Below are 21,887 nucleotides of genomic sequence, written 5' to 3'. Positions count from 1 at the left end.
TCTCTCAGTCTGACCATCCATCTGTGGGTGATGAGACGACGACAGTCTCAGTTCGCTCTGCAGCAGGTGCCACAAGGCGTGCCAAAACCGAGCTGTAAACTGTTCCTCGGTCCCAAACTAAACTGTCTGGGAGGCCGTGCAACCTGTACACGTGCTGCACATACAGTTGAGCCATGTCTCATGCGTTTGGGAGTCCCATGCACAGAATGAAATGAGCCATTTTAGTAAAAGCATCCCACCACCAACACTGTTGTTTTCCCCTGCCAAGGACCTTGGGGGGTAGGGAGTGGCTCTAAGAGTCCTGCTGGCCATCCCGTGACGTGTTTAGCTCTGGCACAGGTGGGGCAGGACTGGACAAAGCGTTCCACCTCCCCCTTCATCTGGGGCCACCAAAACTCCCTGGTGACTGATTGCAAAGTTTTGAAGACTCCAAAGTGCCCAGCAGTGGGGGAGTCATGACACTGATGCAGGACCTTGGCTCTCACTTCCCGGGCGGCATGTACATAGCGTCGTGATGATACAGCACCCCCCTTCAGCATATAGCCCTCTGCACTCCCAGTAGGCTGCTCTAACTCTGAGCGCTTTTCCTGGAGAAAAATATCTTGTTCTTGTGCCAACCGCAGATCCTCCACCCAGGAGTCCTGGCACACCCCTGCCACCATCTTCTCAAGGGGTATGGTCAGTTGTGGCGGTCTCGGAGTTGGGCTCTCCAAGTATTCTGGTTTGTGGGACAGCATCTGCCCGCTTATTCTGTCCCTGAGGAATGTAATGGGTCTTGAAGTGGAAGCAAGTGAAAAACTACGCCCAGTGCACCTGTCTCTAGTTCAACTTACAGGCAGCGTGGAGGCTCCCCAGGTTCCGATGGTTGGTGTGCACCTCAATATTGTCCTGTGCTCCTTCCAAAAGGTGTCGCCATGTTTCAAAAGCATCCTGGATGGCCAGCAACTCCTTTTCCCACGCTGTGTAGTTTTGCCCTGAACTTGTCAACTTCTGCGAAAAGTAATCACATGGTCTCAGACACACACCCCTCTGTGCTGGTTGTGAAAGCACCATGCCAATGGCCACGTCTGACGCATTCATCTCCATCACAAAGGGGCGTGCTGGGTTCACATGTTGCAGTGTGGGTTCTGAGATGAACCACACCTTCAGCTCCTCGAAGACTCCTTGCACAGAGTTAGTCCAATGAAAGGGACCCAGCCCTTTCAGGCAGTCCATGAGGGGCGCAGTCTTGTCAGAGTAGTTAGCAATGAACCGATGGTAGTAGTTGGTGAACTCCAGGAACCGCTGAAGGTCTTTCTTTGTTTTCGGTGGCTACCACATGAGGACGCAGTGAACCTTGCCTGGGTCCATCTCCACTCCGGTGGGGGAAATGTGATACCCCAAAAAGTCCAGCGTGGTCAGGTCAAAGCCGCACTTCTCCAGCTTGGCATAAAGACAATGTTCCCTGAGATGTTGTAGCACTGTCCGCACGTGTTCCTCGTGTTCTGCTGGGGAGTCCAAATAGATGAGGATATCAGCCAGATACACAATCATGAACCGGTCCAAATAGTCCCTAAATATGTCATCCATGAAGCCGTGGAAGACCCCTGGTGACTGGGATAGTCCGAAAGGTATGACCAAGTACTCAAACTGTCCATAACATGTCTTGAATGCCGTCTCCCACTCATCCCCCTCCTTGATTCATACCAGATAGAAAGTTCCCCTCAAATCCAGCTTGGTATAAATCTTGGCCGACCGCAGTCGCTCCAGCATCTCCATGATGAGTGGCAGGGAGTAGCTGTTGGGACTGGTGATCTTATTCAACTCTCGGTAGTCGTTACACGGGTGTAGCTCTCCCTTCTTAACAAATAGCAAAGGGGGCCCGGCCGGAGACTGGGAGGGTCAAATGAAGCCCCTCTTTAGGTTAGTCCCTTAGCGCCACCAGCTCCAGTTCTGACAAGGAGTAAATCCACCCTGCGGTGATGTGTGCCCCCGGTATCAGATTTATTGCGCAGTCGTATGGTCGGGGGGGGGACTGATCGGCTTCCTTTTTGTCAAACGCATCCCGGTACTCCTCATACTTGCCTGGCAGGATGACTTCCTCCTGCAAGTGTGACTCTAGCCATAACATCAGGGGGGCTTCTGCCACGGTCGGCCATGCTGATGGCAATATCCCGAAGTAAACCCCACCACTGCTTCGTCCCAGAAAATTGTGGGGTTGTGCTGAACCAACCAGGGCATTCCCAACACCACTGGTAAGTGAGGCAAGGAAGCCACGTAGAATTACAGTCTCTCCACGTGTCCTGGGATTTCCATTTCTAGCATCTCTGTAGCCCTGGTAACAGTTCCTGACTTTAAGGACCGCCCATCAATGGTCTTGACAGACAAGGTGAGCGAAATTCCAGTCCATAAAACTTGATGAAGCCCCACTGTCGATCATGGCGCTGACCTGAAGACTTCACCCCAAAGGAAGAGACAGTCGAACTGGCAGGTGAAGTGCGGGCTGTTACGGGAGGGGTTGCTGGTGAGGCCACGGTGTCTGCATTGCTCCCAACTCTTTCACCTCTATAAGAGTTGGGATTTGACATTTTCCTGCACCGCATCTCTTTCTCCCTTGGAGGGGCATCCTTGGGCCTGGTGCCCCCCTTTCCCACAGTACAGATATAGCCCCTCCGATTTGCATGGGCTCCACCCCCAACGAAGTTGAGGTTCCCACAGTAGGCAAGAAACGGAAGCAGGGGAGATGTGTGGGAGCCTGAGAACGTGGAAATTCCGCCCGGCACTCCAAGCGGCAACCTTCAGTCCAACTGTTTATCTGCAAACATAACTGAATCAGCCCTGCCAGGCTGCCGGGCAGGGAGGCGTGCGCCAATTTGTCCAGCACCTCTGGGCTAAGCCCATTCCGGTAGATGTACATCAAAGCCGGGTCATTGTATTCCACCTCCTGGGCTAAGACGCAAAATGTGTTAGTATAGGTTGCCATGGAGCCCTTCCCCTGCTTCAAGGTCCCTAGCTGGTGGGCGACCTTCTCTTTACGCTGAGGATCACAAAACATCTCGGTCATGGCTGCGACGAAGGCAGTATATTGACCCAGGACAGGGTCATTTCTTATGAGATACAGGGTAGCCCACTTGGCTTCTCCTTCCAAGAGGCTGATGATAAACACCACCTTCACTTCATCATTTGGAAACTTGGCTTGACATATGCTTATGTGTAATTCACACTGGGCAAAGAATGTAGCAAACTGGTCACTCTGGCCACCATAGCGAGGAGGTAGTCCCACTGGCGCCTTGATTTGGATGGGTGATACAGCTGCCGGTGCCGTGCCTCCTTGGGCAATCAGGGCTCGAAGGTTTTGATTCTCAAGTTGGAGATTCTGGGTTACTGCCTGGAGATTCTGGACTTTGGCATACAAGGCTTGGACGGTTCCTTGAAGTTCCCCTTCGGCGGCGCCACTAGCCTCCATGGTGTCGGTCATGTGAGCGTTGGTGAAGGGAGGTGATGGTTGAGTCAAGCTGTCCTGCCCAAAGCCTGAGACACAAGACGGAGGCAAGGCTTGGTTCAATTCTGTTTTGTTAGGGTGTTACATCCAAAGCAGTGCGCTTCATAAACCTGTCTACTCTAGCTCACTACTTTCCCTAGCTAAGCTACCTAAACAGTCTCTGCAGTGTGTGGGGAGAGTTGAATCAGCACTAGAGCCTGGGCTGGCACCTGCTTAAGTAGAGAAGGTCTTTGCCCGTAAACAATGGCTCCTCTGAAGTTCCACCCTCTCAAGGTCACTTTTCTCATGGGGGGTGAGGGGGGTGAGCCTCCTACGGCCCATCTGACAGTGGGGCTTCGCTAGGTGACTGCTCAGGTTCAGGGAGCGGGAAGCTGGTTGGCGGGGAAGAGTTTGAAGTGCCAGGTGGGGATTCCTGCGGCGGCATGGTTGGCACACATGAGGGGTCACTTCCCAACAGGTGGGGACTCGCAGGTGGAGCGAGAACTGCCTCAATGGGGGGGCTGGCCGATGGAGTCTGTGGGCTGAGTGCGCTCCCCCTTCTTTCAACACTGGCAGGGACCTCGTCCTCATCTGACTCCTCTCCCTGAGCTAACTCGTCTTGCATCTGGGGTACAACAGTAGGACACACCCTATTTCCCTCACAGAGATACAATCCCCAGAAGAGAGACTGACTGTTAAACCACTCTGCCACAGGAGCTCCTTCAGGGTAATAGGGCATCTCCTAGCAACTCTCAGCACCCTTCACAAACTGCACTACCCAGGATTCTTTGGGGGAAGCCATGACTGTGGAATAAATGTCTGGCATGGGTGTGGCCGTCTGACTAGCCAAGCCAAACAGCTGTGAGTCTGGCTTTTAGAACACTGCCAGTTGGTTCTTACTGAGCATGCCCATGCTTGTCATTGATTTCAGTGTTCAATTTCTTAAATTAATTAAAAATCAGCCAGGTATTCTCTTAACTTTTAAATGGGAGAAAGTGAGGGTCGGAGCATGGGGCAAGGTCAGTAATAGGATTACTGGTACTCTGAACTTGGCTGATTATTAATTAATTTCAACAAATTATGAGACCACTGACAGAAAAAAGTCCCAACAGTGGTCTGGATTTCCCCCCCTCTTGTTTTACACTTTGAACTCTATTCTCTCTGAGTGTTTTGTGTATCTTCATGAAAACATGGAATGGAAATGGACTGCCTTCAAGTCTATCCCAACTTATGGATACCCTATGAATAGGGTGTTCATGGTAAGCGGTATTCAGAGGGGGTTTACCATTGCCTCTCTCTGAGGCTAGTCCTGCCCAGCTGGCTAGGGCCTGCTCAGCTTGCCACAGCTGCACAAGCCAGCCCCTTTCTTGTCCACAACAGCCAGCTGGGGGCAACTGGGCTCCTTGGGACTATGCAGCTTGCCCACGACTGCACAGGGGGCAGGGCACGTAACCCCTGAGCCACTCACTGTGGGGGTGATCTTTAGCTGACCCTTTACACCCAGGAGACATGAGCAGGGATTTGAACTCACAGACTGGACTCCCAGCCAGGCTCTCCTCCCCACTGTGCTATACCAGCTTCTCATGAAAACATAGAAGGTTGTTAAGCAAGTATTTCTGAGTTCAGAACTATACATTTTGTAAGGTTTTGTTTTGAAATGATCTTATAAGAAGCAGTGGAATGGCATGGGGGTATTTTCAATTTAACATTGCGGAATGTGAAAAATCTATGCTGGCTACAGTATATAGTCACTCTTGTGGCTGTATAATACTTGAACTTTTGTTATGTTTTTTACATGATATTTTTGTATGCTGCTTTGAGTTTGTTTTATAAAGAAAAGCAGGGTATAAAGAAGTTATAAAGACTGGTTCAGCTTTTATTCTAGGTTGGTGGTTCCCAAACTGGTGCACACACCATCAGTGATCTGCAAACTTCATTCAGATGGGCTGCAGCAAGTCTTTGGATTTGTGATTGGAAATGGGAGACAGCACATTCATCGCATTAAATATTCATATTGATTTTTAATTCTATTTTAATTGCTCTTTTATTTCTTATATTGTATTTTTATTGTATTACAATTTGAATTCTATGTAATACATTAAAATATATAAGATAAAAAGAATTAAAACAGAATTAAAAAGCATATGGCACAGCGCATTACAACTGTTACAATAGGCAAAAAATCATTAAATGGTCCGCCAAGACTCTCAGCAGGTTTCAAGAGGTCCATGGGGAAGAGTTTGGGAACCACTGATACTAAAAGTTTGGTGTAATAAAAAAGCTTGCCTGCTAAAAGAGGGGGGCAAACCGACTTCTGGGAAGGGTGACTTCGCTTGTGCCTGCTTTTGAGACGGGCTCCCGCCTCAGAAGAAGCTTATTCAGATATAAATCAGTCAGAACATTTTTTTTTTTGACTGATGAAATTTCTCCCGGGCAGGGAGAAACGTAGAGATCAACCTCAAAAGCCTGTTTTTGTTGGGAGGACTGGATTTCATTAATTTATGAGAAAAGGTCCAGCCAGCAATGCCGGACGGACTTCTGAACAAGCTCTATCTGATTAATGCGATACGTTTATCTTTTCTTCAAAGAGAAAACGGACTAACAGGCAAGCACCCTTCTTTCTATTTTTTTTTTTTACTTGGTTTAAATTGTTGCAGCAAAAAGAGATTTGTCAAATGAATCAGCTTTAAAGAACTTCTGGGTGAGCTATAACTCTTCTCTGTTATTCACGAAATTAACAGCTTATCTCTGTTTCTATTGCAAAAAGCTGTCCTGGAAGTGCATTCTAAAGATATAAACAGAAGAGGGATTTCTATTCCGAGGAACATTATATTGTCTGGGACTATTCTCTTTTTGGTCTATTTTATTTTGACGAATCTGCTTCTTCACGACGCCACTAACTGTTTTGATGCTGGGAACTAAATTTGTTTTGTATTCTTGAACATAGAGAGATAAGGCAGGCTGCTCTGTTTATACTGTGATGTCATCAAGCCTGGAATATTAACCCAATTGTTGCTGAAATAAGAAGTGGTTCTTCTTTATTTTTGTTTTGTTTTGTTTTCGTGGTTTTAAAAATGGCAATCAAGAAAGTGGCTGAGAATCTGGAAGTAATTATGTTTCAGAAAATAATGGATGAGATTGAGATAACGAAACAAGCCCTGCGACAGGGCAGTAAGGAGCTGAAAATTGAACTGAGCAAAATGACGCAGGAGCTTAAAGAAATAGGGGATCCTGTGAGAGAGGAGAATGAGATCAGAGATGAGAAAAGAAAAAATAAAGGGAAGATACAAGCCCTGGAGATTGGAACAAATGTGGAATTGGAAAAAGATCTGGAGTTTATGGATATTAGAAATAAAATCTACTGTTTGGAATTTAACGTTATCTCTGAAGAAATTAATGAAGATATTAGAGATAAAGTTATCAATGGCTTGGATAATTTTCTGGACTGGAATGACGTGATGGAGCTTGATATAGAGAAAATCTATGGAATTAACTGCAGCCATGTGACAATGGAAAAACTCTCAAGAGATGAGCCAGTGCATTTTGTAAAAAAGAACAGAGATATGACTTTACAACAATATTTCAGCAACTTATTCAGAATCGATGGCAAGAAAATATTTGGGATAGAGGAAATTCCCATCAGACTCTTATTATATGACTATGGCTATGACAGCAAGATTATTATGGAATACTGATAATGGAAGATTGGACACTGAAATTACTGGACTTAACAGGACTACTGAAGATGGAAGATGGAATTAATATGGATAATGGAATAATGGCTATTGAAATTATTGGACAACAGATTTGATGAGATGGATTAATCGATATGTTTATTTGGACTATGGTTATGACAATAAGATTATTATTATTATTAACGAGATGGATTAATCGACATGTTTATTTGGAGAAAAATTGATAGATATATTTCTTAAAGAATTGAAACCTCTCTTTGACTTTTTGTGGAAAGAATAAAGTAATGTCTATGAGATTTGATGATTAATTAAGATAACTACTGGAGGAAAGTGATTTTATAATATAATTTAAGAGACAGGATTGTTATATATTGTAGACCTATAACTGATCTGCGACAAATGGGAAGTCAACATTTTATTTTTTTGTTTAATCATTTTTGTTTTGTTTTTTGGCTTTGAATGTTTTATGATTTTGTTTTGTTTGTTTTATGGAAATTTGAATAAAAATTATTGTAAAAAAAAAAAGAGGGGGGCAAACCAAGGATGGTATGGAAATTTGTATAAAACTTTATTTTTTAATTTATTACATACAAATAGATACAGGATTCCAGTCTTTCTGATTCCCTGTATTGAAAGAAACCAATCTTTTTTGGTGTGTGAATCTTTTCAATTATTCAACTTGGGTTTGGTGCTGTGAATTTGTAGACATTTATATTTGAGTTCTGCAAATAATTTCTTTTAAAAAATGAAGCCATTAGCCAACTGCCAGCCATGCATGTGAAAGTAAGTGAATAAATAAAAATCCTCTCTAAACAAATGAATATGCATAATAAGATGTGTTTGAACCAGTTCCTACTGATGCTGTTCGTCTTCAGCTGCTTTGTTTCCACATGGCTTTGAAAAGATCTCATGTGTTCTGGTCAGTACTGTGGGTGTGCATCAGCGTCATGTGCAACCCGAATTACAAAGAAAATATGGGTGGTCTGAGTGAGGTTTTCACATTCCAGAGCCAGGTTGCACCATTAACGAGGCATCTCTAGTTGGAGCATGGTCTCCCTAAAGTCCTGAGTTGGACTGCACAAAAAAACACTGCATTTTCTCATATGAAGTGACCAGTGCATTAAAAAAAGAAAAACAAGACAAGCTGATTAAGGAGATGTCCTGAGCTTGAGAAGGAAGGGGTAGAGATGGATGTGTGTGTGTGTGTGGGGGGGGAGATCTTTTATTTTGATTGACAGATCTAGATTTCAATCACAAATTATTTTCCCGGGGCACTCCAATCATAGTGATTTGGAGGAGGGATGCTGAAATAAATGAAGTGCTTGTTTTCATGTGTCATCGTTCTTCTGGAATTTCATCCTTGGGAAAGCAGGGTGTTTAGAAGTGAAGTGGAATACGGACATCCTACCCAGTGACTTTGTTTTATGTAAGTTGGTGGTGCCTAGGGGGGAAAGTGGTTCAGGAAACAGTGAGATATTAGAAAAAATATTTACCTGGCTGGATATTGAGCTTTTCATCAGTGAAGAGGAAGATGTAGGTTCAGTGTAGTTCAGGTGTTCTCAGCCTTTCAACCGCCAGAGCACACTTGAGATGACTGAAAATTACTGAGGCCGACCAGTCAAAAAGGTGGTGTAGGGGCAGAATCACAAAATGGTAGAAAATAACAAAACATAATATTATACTAATAACTAATCAATCTTTGGAAATGGCTAAATTCTTTACCACAGTGTTTCGCTTGTGACAAGGCATTCCATAGCTCAGCTTTCCCAAAGTTCAGTACAGACATTTTGCTCTGAAGGTATTGTAACTCAGCCTCTCCATTTTAGGCAGAATTTGCTGATCCAGGGGCTCTAAAAGGCTTTATCTTTTGTATATTTGTCTCTTCCCCCCAATGCCTCTTAAAGTATTTTTACACATTTCCTGTAATTTCTTCTCCCATTTTTCTTTCACGTGCAACTTGGATCTTATTCCCCCCCCCCGGTCAAACTGGTCATCCCTCCTCCCCCCCCAGGGTCCTTTTACGTTCACTTTTTCTTCCTCTGTTATCCTCTTCCTTTCTATTACCAGTTCATTTTATTTATTTATTATTTATTTATTTAATTACATTTCTAAACTGCCGTATAGCAACAAGCTCTCAGGGCAGTGTACAACAAGATAAAACCACAATTAAAATACAAGCAAGTGTAGATTATAAAACATATTAAAAACAAAATTAAAATACAACTTAAAAATAAAAATACAATAAAATTAAATTTAAAATTAACATTAAATTAAGGTTAAAATGCCTGGGCAAAGAGGTAGGTTTTTACCTGGCGCCGAAAGGATAACAAAGAAGGCGCCAGGCGTATCTCATCTGGGAGGGCATTCCATAATTCAGGGGCCACCACTGAAATTTTTCATTTTAACTCACTTTCTATTTTCCTTCAAGACCACCTCTGGCACTTTTGCCTCAGACAAGGGAGACCTTCCTCCCCCCTCCCCATGCTGGCCGAACTTCTGTGCCTCCCATCAACCTTTTACTTAGCATGCAAATCCTGGTACTGACATTGATCCAACCCAAAGACTATTGCCTGTGTCGGGAGTTGAGCAGGCAAAGTGAGGAGGTACTAGGAAGGCCACTGAGGCCCACCTAAAAATTGGGCCAAGACTCTGGCCCACTGTTTGAGAAACACTGGTTTAATTTAATGGTGCACAAATGTCTTCTGCCATCTAATGGCTGTTTAGGAGATAGCAGGATATGTATTAACAGACTTGAGTGTAGTTTGTGCATTATAATCAAATGAAAATAATCTTTATATTAGATTCTGAGGGTTTGTTGGAGAGTGTGTAGAAAACCTTATGCAACTAGAACAAGATCTTTTGAGTTCTATTGACAGTGGCTCTTGGAACTCCTTTAATGAACTATGAGGCCAAAAGAAATGAACTATGAGGCCAAAAGAACACACTGATTTCCGAAAACATCCACATGCTTATTTACATATGGATGTAAATTGATTTAAATTAAAATTGTATTGTCATGTAAACCAGGTATTTTGGGGGGATTTGGAATTTTTCTACAAGGTGTCAAAAAAGAAATATTTATTTAATTTATTTATTTTAAAAGTTTATACCCCGCCCTTTTTCCAAGAAACTCAGGGCGGCCTACAGTAAAAACCAGAAATGATTAATAAACATGATATTCATTTTAAACAATTTAAAAATAAATTAAATGAACATAAGTTAAAACTAACTACATTAGTTAAAAGCCCGTCTAAATAGAACAGTCTTCACCTGCGCACGAAAAATTGATAATGAGGAAGCCAACCGACCCTCACTAGGGAGAGAATTCCACAGTCCAGGGGCGGCCACCGAAAAAGCCCTATTCTGTGTCTCTGCAAGATGAACTTGCAGGAATAGAAGGGGTAATGAGAAGGATCTCGCTGGAGGATCTTAGAGTCCGAGCAGGTTCATAGAGGGAGAGGCGCTCTGACAGATAGCCTGGACCTAAGCCGTATAAGGCTTTATAGGTCAAAACCAGCACCTTGAATTGTGCCCGGAACCAAATGGGCAACCAGTGGAGCTGATACAGCAGAGGGGTTGTATGTTCTCTATATCCTGCCCCAATTAGCATCCTGTCTGCAGCTCTTTGTACCAATTTCAGTTTCCGAGCAGTCTTCAAGGGCAGCCCCACGTAGAGCATGTTACAGTAGTCTAATCGGGATGTAACTAAGGCATGTGTCACCGTGGTCAAGTCTGACTGATCAAGGAACGGGCGCAGTTGGTGCACCAATCTTAATTGAGCGAAAGCACTCCCAGACACAGCAGAGACCTGTGCCTCCAGGGTCAGAGCCGAGTCCAGGAGCACTCCCAAACTGCGAACCTGTGATTTCAGGGGGAGTGTAACCCCATCCAGCACAAGTTGAATCCCTATTCCCTGATCTGCCTTCCGACTGACGAGGAGCACCTTTGTCTTGTCAGGATTTAATCTCGGCTTGTTCGCTCCCATCCAGTCCATCACTGATACCAGGCATCGGTTGAGAACCTGGACGGCTTCCTTGGTTTCATCAGGTGGAAAGGAGAGATAGAGTTGGGTGTCATCTGCATATTGGTGGCACCGAACCCCAAAACTCCAGATAACCTCTCCCAGCGGTTTCATGTAGATATTAAATAACATGGGGGACAGAACTGAACCCTGTGGGACCCCATAGGTCAATGCCCAAGTGGTCGAACAGGAATCCCCCATAACCATCTTCTGGGTTCGTTCCTCTAGGAAGGACTGGAGCCACCGTATTACCATGCCTCCAAGTCCCATCCCAGCGAGGCGGCCCAGAAGGATACCATGGTCGATGGTATCGAAAGCAGCTGAGAGATCCAGTAAAACCAACAGGGACACACTCCCCCTGTCCAGCTCCCTGCGAAGGTCATCCACCAAGGCGACCAAGGCCGTCTCAGTTCCACAACCTGGCCTGAAACCAGATTGAGCTGGATCTAGATAATCCGTCTCATCCATAAATCCCTGGAGCTGAGCAGCTACCACTCGCTCTATTATCTTGCCAAGGAAAGGAATATTGGATACTGGGCGGTAATTACCTAATAATAGGGGGTCCAAGGAAGGTTTTTTGAACAAAGGTCTTATTACTGCCTCCTTTACACAGGACAGTATTCTGCCCTGTCCCAAAGAGGCATTAATCACTTCCATGACCCACTTAACCAGTCCCTCTCTGGCAGTTTTTATAAGACAGGAAGGGCAAGGATCTAACATGCATGTGGTAGGGCGTACTTCTCCAAGGATTCTGTCCACATCCTCGGGTTGAACAAGCTGAAAAGAATCCATTCTAATTAAGCAAGCAGGAGCCGAAGTTACATCCATAGATTCTGTATTAATCTTGGCGTCTAAGTCAGAATGAATCTGAGCGACTTTGTTTGCAAAATAACATGCAAACTCAAATATGGGTAAGATTGAAGGCATTACCAGCTGCATTAGTGTTGTTACTTAAAACAACAACATAAATTGAGATTCTCTTTATTCTAATAGCTGATGAAATATTATGCATTCATTTACAGTCGGTTTTCATTCTCTTGCTTCCCCAACCATATTCTTTTATTTACCCATTAGGAACCTCATTTGTGATGATCAGTGTAAGTAGTGATGCAACCTGTTTGCTTCATCTGGCCATCCATGTTAAAAAGCCTTTAATGAGTTTTCTGCTATTTGTTTTTATCTTTCTCAGAGTTTTAGTGCCGAACAGTAGCTTTCAAGATGTTTGGGCCCTCTATAGCTTCTTAATGAATAATGAGGTAGGTTTGATTTACCCTTTAAAGTATTGTATAGGTGTTAGGATACTTCTGCATGATCAAAATCCCTGAAATTTGTTATGCATGTAGTCCAGGACAGACGGATTACTAAACATGTCTAATAATGTGAGCAATTTTTTTGTATCTTCCTTAAAAAGGGAGACACGAAGTGCCCCACCCCCAAATACTTAAGGTATATTCACACTGTTTGGGAAGCTAAACCTCATAGGTTTACCTTACAACAGTAATTCTGCACACCAACCCCAAGGTCTGTCTAAATCAAGTCAGCTCATATTGGGATGGATGATTAAATTGACAGCCAAGAAAAATAATTCCTCCACTATTGCCTCTCCAAAGATGTTAGCATGGGACAGAATGTTGATCTGCGGGAGTTCTGTTTCCTCTTCACATACATCAGTCGGTGGAGGGGGAGGGGTGGATTTGCTTTGTGCAAGTCTAGAAGTATGTTTGTGGCCGCCTCTGCAACTAAATAGTATATAATTTTTTGAATCCATCATAACAACGTTGTCAAGCAACACATTCTTATTTCTGGATTCTCACTGAGGTTTCTAAAGCCATTAACTTGATACTTGTTCGTTGTTGGTAATCAGCACTGTGGCACTTTTCTCTGCCACTCAGTAATGTTGAAAGTCTAAAGTCACATGGGAAGAATTCTACACTGCAGCTCCTCCATAAATGCTGGTGTGGAAAGGAGCCATGGCATGAACTCTTCTTCTGTGATCAATGTTTAGTGAGCAGCATAGGAAAAAACCACTACTGGATAATCGGGCCAGTTCCTGTAGTTGATGCCCCAGCACATTCCAGAAACCATTACTTGGGGCTGCTGGCTGTTTGAACCAGCCCACAAACATGAGATGGAATGTTCTTGGTAGAAGATTTCAAGATAAGGTTGAGAGCAAAGTTCCCTGTTAATAGAACTTAATGCCACCGTAATACTCTGGCAGCTGGCAAGGTGGTTTGCTGGGTGAAACCATCACCACCATGGAAAGGTGATAAAGGGGGAGATGCCTTCCCACCCTTACCTTTTATTCCATGAAGGGTGTCACAGTCAGCATGATGCAGTTGTACAGCCGTTGGGTGTGGGGGATTGGCCTGGCAGAGGCATTAGCTGCTGATGGGTGAGTCTCCACTCAGCAGCTATGCTACTGTATGGCACAGGATGCGGTATGTCCTTCCCTCTGCCTTGTAGTAATGAAAGATAAGGGTGGAAAGCTGCTCCTTGGCCATTCACTGCCTAGCAAACTGACTTACTGGCTGGCACTATCTTAATATCAACAGCCAACATAACATGATACCTTTCATGTTTATGTTGCCTATGACATGACCTTGTATTACAAATTACACAATTCAGCCTTTTAAAGGACTACTGTAGTTCCATGATTTAAGTGGTTCATTTCATTAAGGCAGAAGCAGAACTTTGTTTGAGACAGGCAAGAGAGACATCCATTTACAAGGGGGTTGGTATCTTATTGCCTGGTTAATCATTGCATGTGCTTCCATAGAAATTGAACCAGGCCTGTAACCATAGAAAAGAGGCTTGGTGCCTTTTAGGAATATGTCAGAGTACTACTTGCTTCCTCTTGACTAATTTTTCCCTGAACTTCCTTATAGTGCTGTTCCAGAATTAATTTGGCAACACGGCTTTACTGAATAAGCAGTTCCATTTGCTGTCAGAATCTACAAATATTAAGGGACAAAAAATCTGGTTATTTTTCTTTCTTGTTTCACATTGATAGGATAAAGATACGTATTTCAAAGCAGATTCTCACAAGTAAGGTGGACAAAGCATTTGTAGGAGAGAAAAATGGTTAGTAGGGCTGGCAAATTATTGGTTGGCCACCAAATTTCAGCCTTGTGGTATTGGATTCAGATAATGCAATTGAACCAACAACCTCACTGACTAACTTTGTTAGCCTTTAAATTATGGGCATGTTTTCTCTACCGACTCAAATTGATTTAGTGGTCACTTTCTCTTTCCATGGAATCCTGGGAACTGTGAGGGGGCAAAGGAGCTCTTGCAAAGAATTTGCATCATCTGACCATCTCACCAAACATCAGTTTCCAAGAGTCTTTGGAGAAGCCATAAGAGTTAAGTGGTGTAAAACCAATAGAAGATTACTTTAGAAGATTTGCCTTATGTGTGTTGAACTAATGGCTGTGCTAGTCTGCATCAATAAGTATATCTGCCAACTGCTCTGGGGTGATGGGCCAGCATCTCAACCCCCCTAAAGTAGTCTGTCAGCAAATTCTTTTGCCACAAATGCTACTTTTTTCACAGCTATTTTGCCCACCAGGCTGGCAAGTGCAAGAGCCATGGCTTGATTTGGTCTATTGGCTAGGTGACAACTCTTACTTTAAGGACTCTTGTCAATTAAAAATATATACTTTAGTACATTTAATAATAATAATAATAATAAATTTAATTTCTTCGTCGCCTATCTGGCCGATGGCCACTCTAGGCGACTTACAAATTTGTTAGAATACAATTGATAAAATATAATAATACAATATAAAAACAATACATCTGCAGCAACAATATTAAAACTGGGCAGGAGGCATTTACAGAAATGAATCATTTTTAACAGGTAATAATCAGTATGTGAAAATTTCTGAGTCTTCCTAGACATTTTAGTGTGTTTTTTCCCCTCCATAGATGCATAATAATACAGCATTTACTGCTGAGGAACTTTATGACTGCATTTCACAGGACATGTACAGGTAAGCCATTTTAAACTTCTGCTTTTACTGGCAATAATCCTTTCTCATTTGCCTCTTCATTATGTTGAAAACATGTTCTGTGTGGCAGCAACCCCACTCCTTTCAGAACAGAATAATTTCAGCGCAAAAATGTGTTATTTGAATCTCTTGACATGTATTTATTAGAGTAAAAAATCTCATGTGATACCAATTAATAATTTGAAGATCTCCCAATGAAACATGAATGAATGAAATTTATGAAACATACACTATTTTGAACCTTGCTTTTTATCCTGACATCAAGCAGTGTTACTATATTGGAAAGATGTTATAATTAAGCAGGAAAGACATTTAATATCATGCCCTTATATGTTGCGTATAAGTTCCTTGAGATTGTTTCAGAGGCAGTCTGTTGTTGTGTTGTCAAAAAAATTGATTGCTTTCCAAGTTCAGAATCTGCATTAGCATCAAACACAAAACAGTAGCTTGTCCTTTCAGTACAGGCTGCTCTAAACAGGAGAATGTTTGGATGTCATATACAAAACTGGAGAAAACATTACATTTGCAGTTTGAAGAAAACATATGTATTAGGGAGGAAGAATACTTATGTAAGCCAAAACCTTTATGCTTCTGTGTAGTTTCAACTGTGGTATGTAATTAAATTATCACATAGAAATTAAATCACATAGCTCCTAAACATGATGTTGATTAGCTTAATTTTCCTGTGTTATTTAATTTTGGGCAATACAGTTTGATCCTTGTGTGGGTGCATATGTTCAAAGTACTGGCATAATGTTTTAACAGTGGTATAGGAGCACCACCCTAAGCTATAAGTTTTAAAAGTATTGAAAAAGCAAAACAAAAAACAAAAAAAAGGCTACCTTACAGTCCTAAAGAGGTGGAAGTGTCTTACTTTTTAAAGAGAAGTTTGTCAATTCTCAATATGTGGGGATCAGATGCAGTTGCTTAGTGGTGAGGGTATGGCATTTTGTACATGTCTGGATGTACTATTTCTACATAATATGAGGGGGTGGTGCTACATGGGTGTGGGCAGAGGAGGGGATGAAGTTGTAAGTCCAGTGCAACAGACCTGCAAGTGTACCTATGCCAGTCCTGTGTATTATATTGGTGCTTTTAAAGATACTCGCTCTTGTCTAGCAATTTTGTCTTAATTGAGACCAGGGGTGGGGAACCTTTTTCAGCCCATGGGTGGTATTCAGTGCTAGTCCTACTGAGAGGAGACCCATTGAAATTAATAGACATGATTAACTTAAGATCATTAATTTCAGGGGGTCTACTCTAAGTAGGACTTAAATACAAGTCCAAGGGTTGATTCATTTATAGGCAACTTTCCAGGAGCTTCATGCCAGTGGTGGGGGGCCAGAGACAGAAATGGGCAGAGCAACCAATGTGATTCTCTCCTTCTATAGTAGCCTTCTTTCAGTCAGATGTTTCTATGCACATTTCCACACACGCAACTCTCCACCCAGGGTAGCGAGAGACATCGCACATCAAGCACATGCAATGGAGCAGGGCCGAGAAGGGGTGTGGCACCTGGGGAGCAGGCAGGGCCTGGGCAGACTCCCAAGGGACAGTTAAAGAGCCAAGGAAGGCCACATTTGGCTACAGGCCTGCCGTTCCCCAAACCTGATTTAGAAAGAAGCTGTGCCAAGACTGGCCCAGTTAGCATTCTGAATGCTACCTGATTTTAAATAAACTTCTTTTCTAACAGGAGTATGTTGTTTCAAACAATAAAAAAGGATCAAACTGATATCAAACCATTTATTGATTTTAGAAATTTGTTTTATTTATTATTAAATGTTTATTCTGCCCTCCCTCCCAAAGGAGCCCAGGTATCTCACTTATTGTTTTTCCCAGGTGTCATTGCCCAAGGCAACTAACCACCATAAAAATGCATCATAAATATTTTTTAAAACCCAAGAGGTAAAAACAACAACCAGCAGCCAGTTTTCACTGAAGGCCAATAAGCTGTGTAGCATAACAAAATTAATGACCTAGACTAGACTAAGATCAACTCAAAAAGTGAAAGGCCTCCCTTCATAGGGAGTTCCAGAGCCTGGGTGCAGCCACCAGTCGTACTGAGGAATGCAGAGGAGAGTCTCTCCTAATCTCAGTATATGGGCAGGTTCATATTGGAGAAGACAATCTTTCAAGGAGCCTGGTCTTCAGCTGTTTATGGCTTTAAAAGCCATAGCCAGGACTTTGAATTGGGCCCAGAACTGAACTGGAAGCCAATGTAACCGTTGCAACAAAGCAGTTGAAAAACTGCTAAAGGAATAAGTGATAGCATTGGGTCAGATTTTAATAAAACTTACATCTTTTCTTGTCTCCTCCCCTTCCCCCTCCTCCCAGGGATCGGTTATCAATTGGATGTGGCCAACTAGCTCAACTGGAATACAATATTAAACAGTGCTATGAATCTGTCTGTCTGGAGATCAAGAACAGGGGATGGCTCTAATTGTGCAGTCAACTGCAGCTTTTGAAGAAACAGTGTTTTTTCCTTTTAGCTGAATGCAGCAATCTTGTCGACCAGTCAAAGATGGCCACCATTATACTGGACCTTAGACCAGTGTAACTAAACAGTATTATTTGCTTTGTCAGCAGTCATGTTTAAGGGCCCAAACTGTACATTACATTAAATGTATAGTTTGGCTTTGCATGTTTTTGTGTGTAAATAGCAGCTGCTGGGGAGGGGGAAGAGATTTAGAATTGGGACTCTCAGCTAGGGGGGAGAACTTTTAAAGTCTCCCCAAAGCTGGTATTTGCATTAGACATGCACGTGTGTATGTGAAGCTGAATAGCAAGTTGGGTGGAACAATTTTAACCAGGACTGTAGTGTGGAAGTAAAGAGTGAAGCCCCTTCCCCACAATCCTGATTTTTATGTACAAATAAAAAAAATTAACCTGCAAGACCAAACAATGCATGTTAATGCAACGTGTAATTTCTCTAAAGCGTAAGAGTAGTAGTAGAAAAGAGAGTTAGCATCACAGTTATGACAGCTACTTCGACAGGGTCCCTACCAACACTGTTGTCACCCATCGGTCATCACCTAAGAACATTAGAAAAGACTGCTGGACCAGGCCAGTAGCCCATCTAGTCCAGCATCCTGTTCTCATGGTGACCAACAAGATGCCTACGGTAAGCCCAAAAGCAGGACATGAGTGCAACACCAGCCTCCCAGACAACAGTGTCCCCACTTTTCTCACATTTGTAAGGCACCATACAGCAACAAATGGGAGCAACTTGTTGACATCACTTATCCTACGCCATGCCCTCTGTGTAACACAGAACAATCATGCTGCCCCAAAAAAGTGGTTCATAGAACCTCCATGAATACACTAAGGAATGGGAACAGGATCTGGCCAGTGGCCTGGATCCTGAGCTCTACCCATCTACTACGGGGCACTTTGATGGGTGGGACTATCCACCTGTCAGTCATCTGATGTCAGTGACATCAGGTGACTCAACAGGGCTTGGTGTAAGCAGCAACTAACTGATTAGGTTCAGAGGAGGGCAATGAGGAAGATCAGGACTGAAAACAAAGCCCTATGAGGAGAGATTGAAAGAATTGGGCATGTTTAGCCTTGAGAAGAGAAGACTGAGGGGAGATATGATAGCACTGTTCATGTACTTAAAAAGTTGCCACACAGAGGAAGGCCAGGAGCTCTTCTTGGTCATCCCAGAGTGCACGACACAGAATAATGGGCTCAAGTTGTAGGAAACCAGATTTCAACTGAACATCAGGAAAAACTTAACTGTTAGAGTGGTATAACAATGAACCAAATACCTAAGGATGTGGTGAGCTCTCCAACACTGGAGGCATTAAAGAGGCAGTTGGGCAGCCACCTGTTGGGTATGCTTTAATTTGGATTCCTGCATTGAGCAGGGGGTTGGAGTTGATGGCCTTATAGACCACTAGATTCTATGAAGAGTGCTTACAGCAAGCCATGTTTAAGGCAGGGATCGACTGGACTATGGAGTTTCTGATTGGGAACTCCATAGCACAGCTGATACCAGCAGGGCTTGCTGTAAGGCCTTGCTTTTGCCAAGGAACAATTGGATGCAACATTTAAAGCTCCCAATTGTTTCTTTACAGCAGTGTCCTTTGCAGCTGCATTGCATCAGGTGGCCATGATTTGGGGGAAACAGCCTTGCAAGTCGGAGGTTCCTCATCACAGTGCTAACTACAGCATTAGGCCAGGAGAATGCTATGCCTACAAACAGGAATTTGAATCCTCTGGCAGCCTGAGTAAGGACAACAATCTTTTTGCTAGTGTGAATTCAAAGGTTAACAGGAATAGAAGGCATGCCATTTCAATCATAGCAGGCAGACAGCTCCATAGCCATGTGGGAAAGAGGTATGCATGAAGTATCCGTGGGCTCACTGGGAGAAGGCTCATGTCCCACTGTGGGAACAATGTTTTTGGGACAGGAACAAGCTTTTGCTAGCAAGAGGGAAAAGAGCTCCATGGGTAGGGCACCAACAGAAGCTAGAATAGCAAACTCATAGGAACCAAAACTGAGCTGTATAATAGCTCAGTGGAGAGGAGAAGGGGAGATAATTCAAATTCCACCCTAGGAGATGGGAAAGCAACTGCTGTGAAACAAAGCATACCTTGGGGATAAGTTTGCTTATGACCAATAACATTTGTAAAGGCAGTGAGAATCTCTGTATCTCCCATTCCATAGATCAAATTACACAGCCAGACTGAGCAGACTTGACAAGAAGTTTGTGATGGAGCCATTGTACTCCACAATCCATAACATACCTCTTCTACCCTCAGTGATTCCATTCATACAGATGGTACCAAAGGATCTCCAGATAGAGCAGTATTTAGTGGAATAGCACAGGCATGGAGCACACAGGAGGCCCTAGGATCAGTCCCTGGCCACAGACTTCTAGGAGAGAAGGCTGGGAAGAGATCTACCCAAGGCTATTGGCCTACTACATTCTAAGTCAACAGGATGGAGGCATTCATACATGGGTAGCCTCCAGCCACTACCCAGGAAAGACAAGTTCATGTGATCAGCTCTGATGATCTAGGTAGGCAGAGGACGTTTTGCTCCAGTTCCTTACCACCCTAGCTGGCTAGGGCTGATGGACGTTGTAGTCCAGAACAGCTGGAGGCCACCAGGTTGGCAAAGGGTGTTTTACATCTTCATCTCAATATTAATTTCTTGACATTTTATCTTTTCCAGCCTCTTCTGATGATGATGATGATAATAAACTTCTACATTTCCTATTGTTCTCTTCACTCTTTTGCCCTCCCTGCTTGACCATGGATTCAGGTTGGAAACGTCATTCTGCGGAAGACAGAATTAAAAACAAGGCTAAATCTCACTATGTTGTGAGGAGCGGATCAGATAACAGAGATGGCGCCCGTCTAATATTTAAGGGTAGGGAGTTCCACAGGGTAGGTGCTGCCACACTGAAGGTCCGTTTCCTATGTTGTGCAGAACGGACCTACTGATAAAATGGCATCTGCAGGAGGCCCTCATCTGCAGAGCGCAGTGATCAACTGGGTATATAAGGGATAAGATGGTCTTTCATGTATCCTGCTCCCAAGCTGTATAGGGCTTTGTACACCAAAACTAGAACCTTGAACATGGCCCAGTAGCAAATGGGCAGCCAGTGCAATTATTTCAGCAGCGGGGTGACATGTTGGCGATACCCTGCCCCAGTGAGCAGTCTCACTGCCGCATTTTACACCAGCTGCAACTTCTGGACCAACCTCAAGGGCAGCCCCACATAGAGTGCATTACAGTAATCCAGCCTGGAGGTTAGCAGTGCGTGGACAACAGTGGTCAGGCTATCCCGGTCCAGAAACGGTAACAGCTGACTACCAGCTGAAGATGATAAAAGGCACTCCTAGCCACTGAGGTCACCTGGGCCTCTAGCAACAAAGATGGATCCAGGAGCACCCCCAGACTGCGGACCTGCTCTTTCAGAGCGAGTACAACCCCATCCAAAGCAGGCAACTGACCAATTATCTGAACTCTGCAACCACCAGCCCACAACACCTCCATCATGTTAGGATTCAGACACAGTTTATTGACCCTCCTCCAGCCCACTACTGAGTCCAGGCAGCAGACCAGGGCTTGCACGGCCTCTCCTGATTCAGATGTTACAGAGAAATAGAGCTGGATATCATCAGTGTACTGCTGACACCTTGTCCCAAATCTCACTCCCAAGGGCTTCATATAGATGTTAAACAGAATGGGAGACAAGATGGTACCCTGTGGCACCTCACAACACAACTGCCAGGGCGCCGAAAGACAATCACCCAATGCTTTCTGTGAAAACGACCTTGAAGATAGGTTCAGAACCACTGTAAAACAGTGCCTCCAATACCCATCTCGCCAAGTCAGACCAGAAGGATACCATGGTCAATGGTAGCAAAAGCCACTGAGAGATCAAGTAAGAGTAACAGGGTCGCACTCTCCCAGTCCTTCTGATAAAGGTCATCCGGCAGGGCGACCAAGGCTGATTCAGTCCCATAACCAGCCCTGAACCCAGACTGGAACGGGTAAAGATAATATGTTTCATCCAAGAGTACTTGCAATTGCTGCGCCACAACCCTCCCAGTCACCTTCCCTAAAAGGGGTATTTGCGACCGGTTGGTAATTGTCAAAGACCAATGGGTCCAGGGTTGCTTTTCAGGAGTGGTCAGATCACTGCCTCTTTCAGGAGGGCTGGAGCCACTCCCTCCCCCAATGA

General features: G+C 43.8%; 1 protein-coding gene across 1 annotated transcript in view; it reads left to right on the top strand.

Annotated features, from left to right (window-relative positions):
• SWT1 (SWT1 RNA endoribonuclease homolog) overlaps positions 1-20,502 on the top strand; it is a 73,120-nt gene extending 52,618 nt beyond the window's left edge. Inside the window, exons 17-19 of the mRNA XM_061634039.1 lie at positions 12,366-12,432; positions 15,104-15,168; positions 17,521-20,502. Of these exons, the coding sequence (XP_061490023.1) occupies positions 12,366-12,432; positions 15,104-15,168; positions 17,521-17,626 (238 nt within the window). The 3' untranslated portion in view covers positions 17,627-20,502. The remainder of the gene's footprint in view (positions 1-12,365; positions 12,433-15,103; positions 15,169-17,520) is intronic.
• The last annotated feature ends 1,385 nt before the right edge of the window (positions 20,503-21,887 follow it).

The sequence above is a fragment of the Rhineura floridana genome, chromosome 6 (assembly GCF_030035675.1).
Source record: "Rhineura floridana isolate rRhiFlo1 chromosome 6, rRhiFlo1.hap2, whole genome shotgun sequence".
In the NCBI taxonomy this organism is placed as follows: domain Eukaryota; kingdom Metazoa; phylum Chordata; class Lepidosauria; order Squamata; family Rhineuridae; genus Rhineura; species Rhineura floridana.
This window is presented reverse-complemented; position numbering and strand designations above follow the sequence as displayed.